This window comes from Sardina pilchardus, chromosome 3 (assembly GCF_963854185.1).
Source record: "Sardina pilchardus chromosome 3, fSarPil1.1, whole genome shotgun sequence".
NCBI classification, from domain to species: domain Eukaryota; kingdom Metazoa; phylum Chordata; class Actinopteri; order Clupeiformes; family Clupeidae; genus Sardina; species Sardina pilchardus.
In genome coordinates, this window is record NC_084996.1 from 1,753,058 (window position 1) to 1,766,058 (window position 13,001).

The 13,001-nt window shown below is 42.7% G+C and overlaps 1 protein-coding gene across 1 annotated transcript; it reads right to left on the reverse strand.

Annotated features, from left to right (window-relative positions):
- Positions 1–376: 376 nt before the first annotated feature.
- On the reverse strand, positions 377–5,053 carry LOC134077619 (interferon-induced very large GTPase 1-like). The gene is made up of 2 exons (XM_062533320.1): positions 1,874–5,053; positions 377–1,333 (listed from the first exon to the last, which is right to left on the reverse strand). Exons 1-2 carry the CDS (start codon positions 5,051–5,053, stop codon positions 377–379), a joined length of 4,137 nt encoding a protein of 1,378 aa, XP_062389304.1.
- Between the last annotated feature and the right edge of the window lie 7,948 nt (positions 5,054–13,001).

Sequence of the window (13,001 nt, forward strand, 5' to 3'; positions counted from 1 at the left end):
GAGACAGCAGTGTGAGCCTGATGAGTGAGCATGGCTGGGGAAGTAGCTGGTGGAGAGTGATGTGCTGCTGAAGAAGCTGGCAAAGCTGTGACAGTGTACTTTGTGTTTAGTTAACTATCTTCAAGAGAACATTTTGTGTTCGTACATGTATCCTTGGTGGCTCCTTGAGACAACCATGTCTCTGGATGAAATTACTATGGTGAGGTCGGGGTAGGTCGAGCTCCCCCGACTTCGTTGGTAGGAGGTTCCACTTCGACAGGCATTCTAGTGCACTTTTCTTAGTTGGAGGTAGGATAAGTCCCACGTCCCATATGCACTGGAACGCAACATAAGCTGTGTATGAGAGGCTGAATGAATCCATTCTACATGTGCTCCCTCAGAAGTAGAAATCCAGACTCTTTAAAGCATCCGCTTTGCTGTACCTTCTCCACTCTGCTACCATCGACTCTAGTTTTGTTCTGTACTGGTTTTCCAGCTCAGTTTGAAATCGGCACACAAACCACTTCCAGTGAGGCAGCTCAGAGCAGTCAGGACTGATGCTCCACTCAGCATACTTTCCTCCTGCTGATCTGTACCTCTTATAAGGGATACTGTCACTGGTAAACTTTTTGTCACTTATGACTAAAGTGGTGCAGAAATCAAGACTGAATTTACCCTCATTCTTAAACCCCTTGAGTCCAGCTACTCGGTGGAAAGGAACCATGTGATCACCATAATGATCCTCCATTGTGTTGGTGCAGATGGCTCCACAGAAGGGACACTGCTCCCAGCAGCACTGGCAGAAGTGTTTAATCAGAATCTCATCAGGCCCCTCCCTGAACATCTCCATGTTGAGGTCACCCAGACTGCTGAGGTCACTCTTCAGCTCCTCTGTGACACGAGGGAGTTCCCTCTTTATGATTTCTGCTAGAAGATCAAAGTCGTTGACATTCTCACAATTAAGACCTGTGCATCTGTTCTCCAGTACATCTGAGAGGCTTTTGGAGAATATGTGCATCCACAACTTTCCATTATTAGCTTTGGCCTCCTGTGTAGCTCTTGCTGCTGCACTGATTACACGTCTCTGCAATTCCATAATGTGATCCTTTATCCTGAAAAGAATGATGGGCATGCCTGCTGTGGTACTTTTGCGTATGTACTTCACAACCTCCTCTTTAATGAAACATTCAAAATGTTCTCTGGGATTCTGAATGTAGGTCATGAACTTGGAAAAGCTCTCTTCCTCCACCAGCAGCTTCAGAATGTGTTTTTCCAAGTTAGATCTGTTCCCACTGAATGCTGGGATATTTGTCTTCATTTCTACTGCTATATCAGTAGCAGTTCTGTTGTAACCCTGTGTCAGGATAGACATCTTTAATTCATTGCAAATTAAATCACCAAGCACAGCAGTAGAGGTTGCTTCTCTGCAGTATATCTGGAAGACTTTGTAGTACTCTTGCTTCTTTCTCTCTAGGTGTATGTGAGGATCATTTGCTTCCCTGAATGTTTTGTTGAGCTCAACAAACTTCTCAACTGCATGCTCACACACATAAAGTGACAGATCCACCTTAAACTCTTTTTTGAAATCAAATTGAGTTCCCTTTGGTTTGTATGCCTTCACAAGTGTCGTGACTAGATTCACTATCTCCTGAATGTAGCTTGTATTGTATCCTGTCACTTTAACTGGTTTTGATTTCACTAAACTATCAGCCTGCTTGGTGATATTATAGATGAGTTCCTTTATTGAATTGTTATCATTAGGTGTTAATCGTTTGTTTCCAAGGAATACATCTCGAATTATCCCTCCCAAATATCTGGTCACTGTCACATAATGGGTGTAATCACCAATCTGATTAATGGATGTGTGTCCTGTATGATTCAAACAGTGTTCTACCAACCCATATTGAAAGGTTTCATAGAGGATGTTGAGCATATTTTGTCTTATGTTGATGTCGCTGATTGGCGTGGTATTGTTTTTGAATTCGGAGACCCAGTCTTCCCACATGGAGTCAAATGCGCTCTTCATCTCCCCCTCACTGATTCCTTTCTGTTTTAGCTTCAAGGCTAATTCTTTGCTTTTCTCAAAAAGCTTCTTCTCATGGTCACCCTTCTTCTCATCCAACTTTTTGCGAGCATCCCTTTGTGAAATAAAATCTTTCAATTTTTTTGTTCCCTTTTCAACAAGGTCTTCATGTAATTCCTTAATCTTTAGTTCAAATTTGACCTTCCACTGAATCAAGATGTCTTTTAATGTGTCATTGTCAAAATACTGACTCATGTCCTTTTGCACATTTTCAAGGGTCTCACTGATGTTTTTTGCAAGAAGAGCATTATTCACTTCATGCAGTCTATAGTTGTTAATCATTGTATGCAGCTGGTCCTCCATTTTCAGCATTTCACTTCTCAGAGTCCAGGTCCATTTCCCATACTCCTCCTCCAGTGCCCTGTATGCTGTAATCTCCAGAGTGTTTTTGAAGCTGAACACAAAGTCCTCATTCAAAAGAGCATCCCACAGATCTTTAATACGAGTTTTGAATTCTGTCAGTGTGAAACCACTGGATGTTGAGGCATGTGTAAGAATAGTTTTCTTCAACTCTTGAATATTCTCACTGTAGGATGGGTTTGGTGGGGCCATGGGTGGGCTGCCCTCCCACAGTTGTGCAAAGTCTTTCACATCTTTCTGAATATCAAAAGCGATGACATCACTGAAACACTCAGCATCACACACTTCCTCCTTGGCAGCCAACTTTGTCATCTCATCCAGTTTGTCCTGAAAATGTCTCCTTCCCACCATGTTTTTCTCTCCAGCTGTGATATCTGTCACATTTTGATGCACAAAGATGCAGCTGGGGTTCAGTTTGACCTGCTTCATCCTCAGGAAGGCCTGAACAACTATCTGAAGGATGTCCTGCATCTCAGAGGGGTTTTTTCCAAAGATGTTGATCAAGGTCATATTTCCAAGACCAACTACAAATGTAGCAAGCTCATTGTCATGGTGCACTGTGGCCTTCCCAGCCAGTTCCAGAGCTCTGAGTCCCTCAGTGTCCACAACCAGAATGTAGTCAAACTTCAGCTTTGTCCTCATCTCCTCTGACACTCTGACCAGCTGCATGAAAGCTCCTCTGGTGCACCTGCCAGCACTGACTGCAAACTGGAGTCCAAACATGGCGTTCAACATGGTGGATTTCCCAGAACTCTGGAGTCCCAAAACAGACAGCACAAAGACTCTCTGGTCTCCCACTATCTTGATGAGTGCATCTAGAACAGCAGTAACCCAGATCAGAGGAACATGAGCAGCATCTCCATCCATCAGCTCCATTGGGTGACCAGAGATCATCAGTTCAGCAGCCATTTTAGGAAGGCTTGGTATCGTTATGTCTTCCTTTCCACTCACATCCTTCTGTGTTGATTTCCAAGCTTCATAAACTTGGCCCATTTCTCTCAGAAAATGCTCAAGCCCAAAAGTTGCAACAGTTAGATTGTTTGATATTTTCTCCAAGTCATTTTGTTTTTCCATCTGCTTTGATTTGTCACAAGTCTTTTTTAAATCCAGAACCCATTTCCATTTCACATTATACTCTTGAAGAAGGTCAGAGAGCTTGTTTGAAGCAAAGTCATCCAACAGGTTCCCAACCCACTCGAGGAAATACTTTTTCTCAATGTCTGACAGTGTTTTCAAGTACCCAGTAAATAGTCTCATGAGCTCAGTCAGTCCATTTGCTCGCTGCTTGTGTCTTATATCCTTCATCCGTTTCAGTTTGCTGCTTGTATCCCACTCCAGATTTTCTCCTTGGAGACCATGTAGATCTTTGCTAAGCTCACTCCAGTCATGCCACAGTTTCCCATGACAGGGTAGAAATGTCTCCTTCACTTCTAAAAGATCCTTTGTTTTCACCAGGTCCATTATCCGGACAGCAGCCGTCTTCCCTTTCCTGCATTCCTCACTCTCAGTGTCCACTTTTATCTCTCTGTAACACAACACATTATCAAGTTTGAACCAGACAGTCCCTTCTGACAGAGTTTGTCTGATTGCTAATATTAGTTCTGCTGATACATCAGACTGATTTCTGCTCTTAAATCCAAGTTTGTATTTCCCCTTTTCTACCTCAGTGATGGGATCATCATCTTCAGTGAGAATGCAGATGAGAGGTTTAGGAGATTCAAAGAGCTCCTGCACTATGGCCAAATTATCGCCAGTCTCCAGCAGCTCAGATAGAAGAACAACATTTATTGTGGCCATTTCCATCATAATCCTCGTCTGCAAAGGATGGGCTGCTGCATCACCATGGAGATTGCAGAACGCAACACAGTCAGTGAATTTATCGGTGGGTTTCCCAGAGGGGCAGTACCAGGCGATCTCCACCACTCCATCCATCAGTAGTCTGGTTCTGCTGCTGCCTGGACAGTTCCTGTGGAAGAATGTGTTGTGCTTCTCATTGATCAGGCTGTTCATCAGCTGAGACTTGGATGAAGACACAGAGCCCAACCTGAAGAAAGCCACCATTGGAGTGTCTGCTTTACAGACTGACTGGCCTTTGCTGATGACTTCATGCTTGGTATTAGTAATTTTCCAGCTCTTCTTGATTTGCTGAAATGTCCAGAGTGGAAATTCGATCTCCTGGGTAAAGGGATTGGGCACAAGCAGAGGCAGAGCATACTGACACTGGGAGAGTTTAGTCACTATGAGCTGCTTCAGGAAATGATCTGCACGATGGAACACTGCCATCTGGACATCCATTGGATGGATCTGGGCCCGTCCATGTTTCTCGCTGACTAATGGGTATCTTGCATTGTAGTTGCCCGTTAAAAGCATTTGCAGGAACCTGCAAAAGATCTCTTTGTCAGTAATTGCTTCTTGGTGATGCACGGAGTGTGGTGATATTGTAAGGACATCTGCAGATGTGATTCTTTCATCCAGGAGAAGTCTGACCAAAATATGTTTTTCCATCTCCTCAGTCATTCTTCTCTTCCTCTCCTCCTTTTCTTTCATTTCTCTTCTGAGTCGTTCCTCTGCTTCTTCTTTCATCCTCTTCTCCCGCTCTTGATGTTGTCTTTCTTGTTCAATTCTCTCCATCTCTGCTTTATATTTGACTTCCAGATCTTTTCTCTCTCTTTCAATCTCTTTATTCACCTGCTTAACTCCCTTTAAGTCTTTTTCAAGTCTTTCATAATGTTTATTCCACATTTGTTCATCTGTCTTCCTCCTCTTCTCTTCCTCTTCATCTCTTTCCTTTTTTATCTCTTGTTTCTGTCTCTCCCATTCCTCTTGTTCTCTTCTCATCTTCTCATTCATCTTTCTCTCCTGCTCCTCTTTCTCTTTAATTTCTCTTTTCAGTTGTAGTTCTCTCTTGTTAGATTCCTCCTCTCTCCTCCTCATCTCTGTCTCTTGATGTTGTCTTTCTTGTTCAGTTCTCGTCACCTCTGCTTTATTCTTGTCTTTCAGGTCCTTAATATCTGTTCTGAATCGTTGCTCTCTTTCACTGAACTCTTTTTCTCTTCTCCTCCTTTCTTTGTCTGCATTCAGGCTGTCTTGCTCCACTGCTTTTTTCTCCTGTTTAATTCCATCCATTTCCTGTTTAAGTCTCTCATAGTTTTCATCCGATATTTGCTTTTGTTTCTCCCTCTTTTCTGCCTCTTCCTCTCTTCTCCTCCTCTCTTTGTCTGCATTCTGCCGTTCTTCCTTCATTACCTGCTTCACTCTCTCAATCTCTGCTTTAAATTCAGCCTGGAGATCTTCCTTTTCCTTTCTTATGTACTCCTTTTCTCTAATTAACTCTTCCTTTTTCTCTTGTATCTCCCTCACTCTTTTCTCTTGAAGAGCCCTCTCCATCTCCTGGAACATCCTATTTGTGTAATAACCTCCTCCATTTGCAGCCACCATTGAGTCCATTTTATCCAGGAGAGCAGAAACCTGAGTACGGTCTCCGGTCTCTTTGTTGTTGAGCACATGGTATCTATTACCACATTGTTCAATGAGGTTCATGAGAAAAGATCCAGGCTTTCCCAAGAACTGTTCAATGGGCTTATTCTCCAGATCATCTCCTCTAGTGAAGAGCACTATTGTGTACTTTATGGCATTCTCACCAAAAGTGCTTTGAATGATCTCTACTGCTTGTCTCTCCTCTGGAGTAAACCTTCCCACTTGTATCAGCAAGAGGAACACATGTGGACCTGGTAGCACCAGTGAGATGCAGTTAGTGAGTTCTCTCTGGATCTCTTCATTACTAAGCTTAGTATCAAACAACCCTGGAGTGTCAATCACTGTAATCTGCCTCCCACTGACTTCAGCTGCCTCTCTCTGACACGTGCTAGTAACTGATTCAAAAGATGATTCTGCCTTGAACACGTTCCCCCTCAAGATGGTGTTTCCTGTAGCGCTCTTCCCAACTCCAGTCTTCCCCAGCAGCACTATCCGGAGATCATCTGGGTGTTCTCTTAGACCTGAAATTTAACAGGAAGAGAGATAGCATCAGCCTCACAATGTTTATCTGATATTTATATTAGGGTGACCAGATTTGAGTTTGCAAAAAAGAGGACACTTCAGCATATAATATTTGAACACTTGTAGTTTAAAGTTTTAAATGTGCAAAAACAAACTATACATTTGTAGGCTATACAATGTAAAGTTTATTCACAACAATGGTAAAACAAAAATAAGAAAAAATAAAACCTAATTGCACAAAATGAGACATTTTTAAAGTTGAAAAGTTGTCCAATGGCTGATACTTTTCAGTCCTCCTAAACTGCCTGCTTTGCAGGTCAGGCACTCAGCTTCGTATTGATCTCGACCGAGACGAAAACATGGAAATTACATTTCAATTAGTCAGTGAACTTGCACTTGCGTTTCGGCATAGCTGAAGATGCCGGATAGTTTTGCGCGTTGCCGGTAAACAAGGAAGTGTGCGCTGATGAGGTGAATAACCAATTAAATTGTTTCGGCCGAGAATATCGACCAATGGCGGTAAGGTCAGGCTCTACACTTCAACTCAATGCAAAGCGAACTGTAGGGGGAGGGTGTGATTAGCCTACTAAGTGAATGAAAGAGAAATGCAAATTCGGTGAAAACACGTTAGGCTAGAATAACAAAATCCCGGACGATTCTGAAATTCCGCCCGGACACATTTTTAGGTTTCAAAAAGAGGACATGTCCGGGAAAAAGAGGACGTCTGGTCACCCTATTTATATAGCCTGTGACCTTGCACACCAGTTTGTTGGGAGTTGCATGTAAACAGTAGTCTGGGGCTCCGGTCGAATCGGAAGGCAGCTGCCTACTGCCTCCCTCCCTAAATAGAGAGCTCTCTAACTAGACATGACTTTAGATTAAACGCATTGTTTAAAAATGAGCGTAGCACTCTAGAATCTTTGGTTAACACTACGGTATGACGTTAGCAAAAGCCTGACATTAAACTAAATTAGCCTATGTAAGCTAGCAGGCTAACGGTATAAAATAGTTTCACTGGCAGCTAATATATCAGACCAGGCGTTATTAGTGGGTACAATAATGGTATAATCAGATAGTAAATTGTTTATTTTCAATCTACTTTCCACAAATCCAAGCTAAATAACGTCACACAAATGACATTTCAACAGATTCGGCAGTCATTTACCGATATCGGCAGCCATGTTTGTTTTGTTTTCACAGAGATTCAGACGTGGCCGCAAAGGATTATGGGTAGAAGGCAGCTTGAAGTGTACATCGATGCTGCCTTCAAAATTGACCGTTACTCAGGAATTCTAAGATATCTTAGAAAGCAGCGAAAATCGTTTTTTCCGGTTTCGAACGGCCTTCGCTGCCTTGCTCTCTAGTTAGATATCTTAGAAGGCAGCAGTTTTTCCCGATTCGAACGGAGCCTGGGTGTTCCCATGCTGCCTTCGCTGCTGAGGCAGCCTGTAAACTACCGCCCTAATTTTTGCCTCAGATAGGGGACCAATCACAGAACAGGGGGGAAAGCAAGACGATGATGATCTACAGTATGCACAGACACATTTAATAGACATCCGTGGCGCCCAATGAATGGATCTGGGATTTTTTCAAATACGAAAAAATTAATGTTTGGTTGCCAGACCATTGAGTCTCATTGAGAAGTGGTAGCGCTAGCCAGACTATGTAAACAGGGCAGTGCAAGTGTAATTTTGAGATGTTGACAATGAATGACAAACAAGAAAAACACCAGAAAAGAATAACATGAAAAGTGACTCTATTATGAAAAATGTACAGAGTTATGAAAAAGTTACCTTGTCGAATCTGTGTCTCTCTTAACTGGATCCCCATGATCTCTTCCAAACGAGTCTTATATTTCAGGATTTCTCCCACCTGTTCATTAAGGTATGTGGATGTGCAGAAAGATCCTCCATTTTCTTCTACCACCTGCTCTACTCTCTCCAACAACATTGAGTTTGTGCCATATAAATGATGTCGCCCTCTAAAACTCTCAATAGCTTTCATAGTGGCCTCGTCTAATTCTGCCGTTCTGTGCTCGGGATGCTGGTTTGTGAGAAATATGACGTGTCTGTTGACTCTGGAGCTGAACACTCTCTGGATCTGCTCCATCTCTGCTCTGTCTGCATCAGTGAGGAGGCCGTCGGGGAGGACGAGGAGAAACGCGTGGACTCCAGGATCACAGAGAGACACACAGCGGAGGGCCTCGCGCATCACTTCCTGTTCTGAGAGCTGAGTCCCGCTCAGAGCTGGCAGCTCCACCAGAGTAAGCCGCCGCCCACACACTTCACCCTCCCTCTTCTCACACACAGGGCTGGGCTCTGGACTCCTCACACACACAGGGCTGGGTTCTGGAGTCCTCATACACACAGGGCTGGGTTCTGGAGACCCCTCCCTCTTCACACACACAGGGCTGGGTTCTGGAGTCTTCTCACACACAGGGCTGGGTTCTGGACTCTTCACACACACAGGTTCTGGAGTCCCCTCCCTGTGGCCCAGTAGGAGGGTTGATATGGAGGCCTTCGCTGGTCCATCACTCCCACACACCACCAAGTTCACTGAAAATTAAGTTGTTGAAAAATGTTACTCTTAATGTTAATCTTCATGGTCCAAATGACATGAACGTCTAATATCCTGAAAATGTTTGGTGACATTTGGTGATATTTGGGTCAGTCTGTGTCAATCAGATAAGGTTGTTGCTCCAATATCTCATATTTGGTTCAAACCTAGTCTATGTCAAGAATGGCACTCACAACCAAGTATTTCTGTTAAAATCCTACATCTTCATATAATTTTCAGCCCTTGAAATGCAAAATCACATTATCTGAGAAGCAGTGTTTGGGCATTAAAATAATGAAAAGCATTATTCATATGCAGGCCAAACTTTGTAGGATGGAGGACAAACATGTTCTCAGTATGACTGAACAATTAAACATTTGTACAAGGCCATAGATTTGTAGCCGGCTTCCGCTTGTCTATGTACTTCCACTAATTTCTCCCCCTTACAGTACTCCGTCTGGAATAGCTTCTGTCTGAAATAGCTCACAGTGCTCCATCTGGAATAGTTTACAGTACTCCGTCTGGAATAGCTTGTTTCCCCCCTGTTTCCCCCACTCATTTCCCCCCTTACAGTGCTCCGTCTGGAATAGCTTCCGTCTGGAATAGCTCACAGTACTCCGTCTGGAATAGTTTACAGAACTCCGTCTGGAATAGCTTACAGAACTCCGTCTGGAATGCTTACAGTACTCCGTCTAGAATAGCTTGTTTCTCCCGTTTACTCTGGCAACAGCACCTCAGACCAACCAGCGAACAGAGGGCGTTCGCGAGAGCGGTCACATTTAAGTTGCAAGCCTATCGTTATCGCTATCGTATCGTGTCCCTCCGTGGATAACATACGTCATTACCAAACGTTAGTGACTGAATTCAAACTTCAGACAAGCATCTACCAACCAGGAAATAAACGTTTGCCAATGGATCTAGGCCAGACTCTCTGCAAAGTCATAAACATGTTTTACCCCATATACCAGGGGTCGGCAATAGGCGGCCCGCGGGCCAGATGCGGCCCGCAAGCAAAAACATCTGGCCCGTGAGATCTTTTGAACCAGAGAATGAAAAAAAAAAAAAAAACTTTTTAAAAATCGGACTGCCAGTCTCAAAAATGCTCTTTATTTTGAAACGTAACTTTCCAGAACAGAAGAATTTCAATCAATCTAAATGCTAGCTATTTGTTTCATCTGAATACGAGTGAAGAAGCACGCAGCGAGGTGCAGCGTGAACGCACAACATGCAAAAACAAATGAAGTCAGTGGACAGCGCTGGTTCTCAAATTGCAAGCTAGTCCTGTTATAGGCTTATGGTGATAATTAAAACACGACTTCTTTTAAACAGGCCTGACATCAAACAGGCAATTTACGCACATAGAACTGTGAAAAGTAAAACACGAGTTTCAAACATAGCGTGCGTGCTATTTAGGAACGCAAAATTAGCATGCCTAGTTTCGTGGTGCCGTCTTGTACTCTTTGCAATCAGAGACACCCTCGTTAGTTGTTACAGATCAGGCATGTGGGCTTTGCATTAATAAAATTAGGGAGGATGAAGGCATAGTTCTCTGTCCATTCATCATTAAAGATCCTGTTTTCGCTGTTAACTTTTCTCTTCAGGTTTTTTGATAGTGCCATTTTTTGACAGCTAACAGCAACGCGTGGAAATGTTTTTCTGGTGTTTTTTTTTTTTTTAAACACACAGGCATATAATAGCGCCCCCAATGACCAGTCGACAAATTTAACCTACATCAGCCTGCTTGAATGTCTGACATTTCAAGAGCGCCTATCATTTTTACCTCCTCCGATATTAATTAATTCAATTAGCCATTGTTTTAGTTGTGAACTTGTGGCCCGCTATGTAATGGCTTGGAAAATATCTGGCCCGAGGCCAAACTTAATTGCCGACCCCTGATTTAGATTGATTGAAATTCTTCTGTTCTGGAAAGTTACGTTTCAAAATAAAGAGCATTTTTGAGACCGCCAGTCCGATTTTTAAAAAGTTTTTTTTTTTTTTTCATTCTCTGGTTCAAAAGATCTCACGGGCCAGATGTTTTTGCTTGCGGGCCGCCTATTGCCGACCCCTGCTATACGGACTACGGTAGCTTCTCAGGTCAAAAACATAATGCCCAAAGATCTGCGACGAGACAAAACTGTTGCGGAGGTGTGAATTAAATGCAATTTTCTTTTACTGTCTATGATTAAACGTTGCACATCGTTGCCAGCATTTGCAAGCCGTTGCAAAACATTAATTAAGTTGTTGCAGTATAATGTTAATCTCGTCGTGAATCTACCAAGACAATGGCCCTATAGTTCCAGTCTCCTAGTCAAAACAGAACTTTTCTCTATTGTCGTTGCTTGTGTGTGATGCCAATAAAACTCACTTTCGGATACGTAATAAATTATTTCACTTTGCCTGTTAACCGAGCTGGTTAGCACAGTAGCTAGCTAGCACAGTAGGCCTACATAGAAAGTTAATGGGAAGGGCTAGTCAGGCTTGCTAGCTAGGTAGCCAAGGACTGTGGTTAAACTTGTTGTTGCAAACTAACCTGAAATAACATAAAACCGAAACTTCTCCATTGTCATTGCTTGTGTGATACCAATAAGACACACTTTCGGACACAACAAACCATTTCATTTAGCCTGTTAACCAAGCTAGCTCGCTAACGTTTGCACCGTAATGGGAAGTGGTAGCTAGCGGTTTTGTACACAACCTCACAGCTGTTTACAGCTCCTCGAGTCACGGTAAAATGTCATGTTTGGTACAAACCTAATTAAGAAACACTTATGATGTGGGTGCTTGCGTTTCTTTACGGATCTGCAGTCTTAGTTGGTATAGAAATTACTGTGACACGTAAGAGGGCAATAATATGGTGCCCGTGAATGTTTTGCAACTAACCTGAAACATCCTCCTCCGTTCAGCAAATTTGTATAACTTTGTAGAACTTCTAGTTCTAGTAAAACTATGGTAAGTTAGTTTATCAACTGTCTGTGGGTCTAGAAAGCCTTTTACATGGCTATGTAAACTAAACTAAAGGCCATTGCGGAGACAGTGACAGATCACGATGAAAGTTACTTTATTTGTTTATTTGGAAAATACAATTTCAGTGTTGGAATGTTAGATAGACAGGTGGCTTGTTGAAAACGGGTTCATAACTTACATCGCTGAATGTAGGAAATGGATAGATCCGAGATATGGTCTCTCTGCCATAGACATAGCTATGGTCTCTGCCTTCAGAAGTCAAAGACGGAGTTGTAGTATTTCGCATATGTCCGTAGCGCCCACCCGCATTCCAAGATGGCGCACGCAAATGGAGAGCCGGGTCTGAGCTATGAATATTCAAATGAGGACTTCTGAGCCAATAGGAATGCTTTGAATTGGTGATTACACATGAATGAGGCCACATTTATGAATGGGAAATGTTGATTTTGGTAACAAACCATTGGAAATCTTACACAATGTCCCTTTAAGGACATTTGAGAGTATAGTCACATGTTTGGAGGTCGACAGGTTAAGGGTTATTCCTTTAGGGATCACATGGAGGATGCTATGGGTGAGACTGAGTTCATTGTTTCCTTCAGTGCTAATCAAATACGACATCACAACGTACACTGCATTTACATTGTCTGCGGGACAGAGAGCATTGTGTTCCTCAGTGGGAATCAGTTAAGACAAATACATTGTATTTACATTTCTTGCTTCCAAGTTAGTTTCTCATGTGAAAAGGTAAAAGGTTACTCAAAGTTGCTGTAGTAGCGAAATTTTTCATAGCTAATCAAGAGTCCACATTATGATTGAAAGAAATGTCATCAGCCTGAGAATTGGGATCCTTACACATGCGTGCAGATACTTTCATCCATAATGAACACATACTCTGTCTGTCTATCTATATCTATCAATCTAAATGATCCTTTTTCTCCTCGGCAGTGTGAATGCTATAACATGCGTGCAGATACTTTCATCCATAATGAACACATACTCTGTCTGTCTACCTGTTTATCTATCAATCTAAATGATTCTTTTTCTCCTCGGCAGTGGAAAG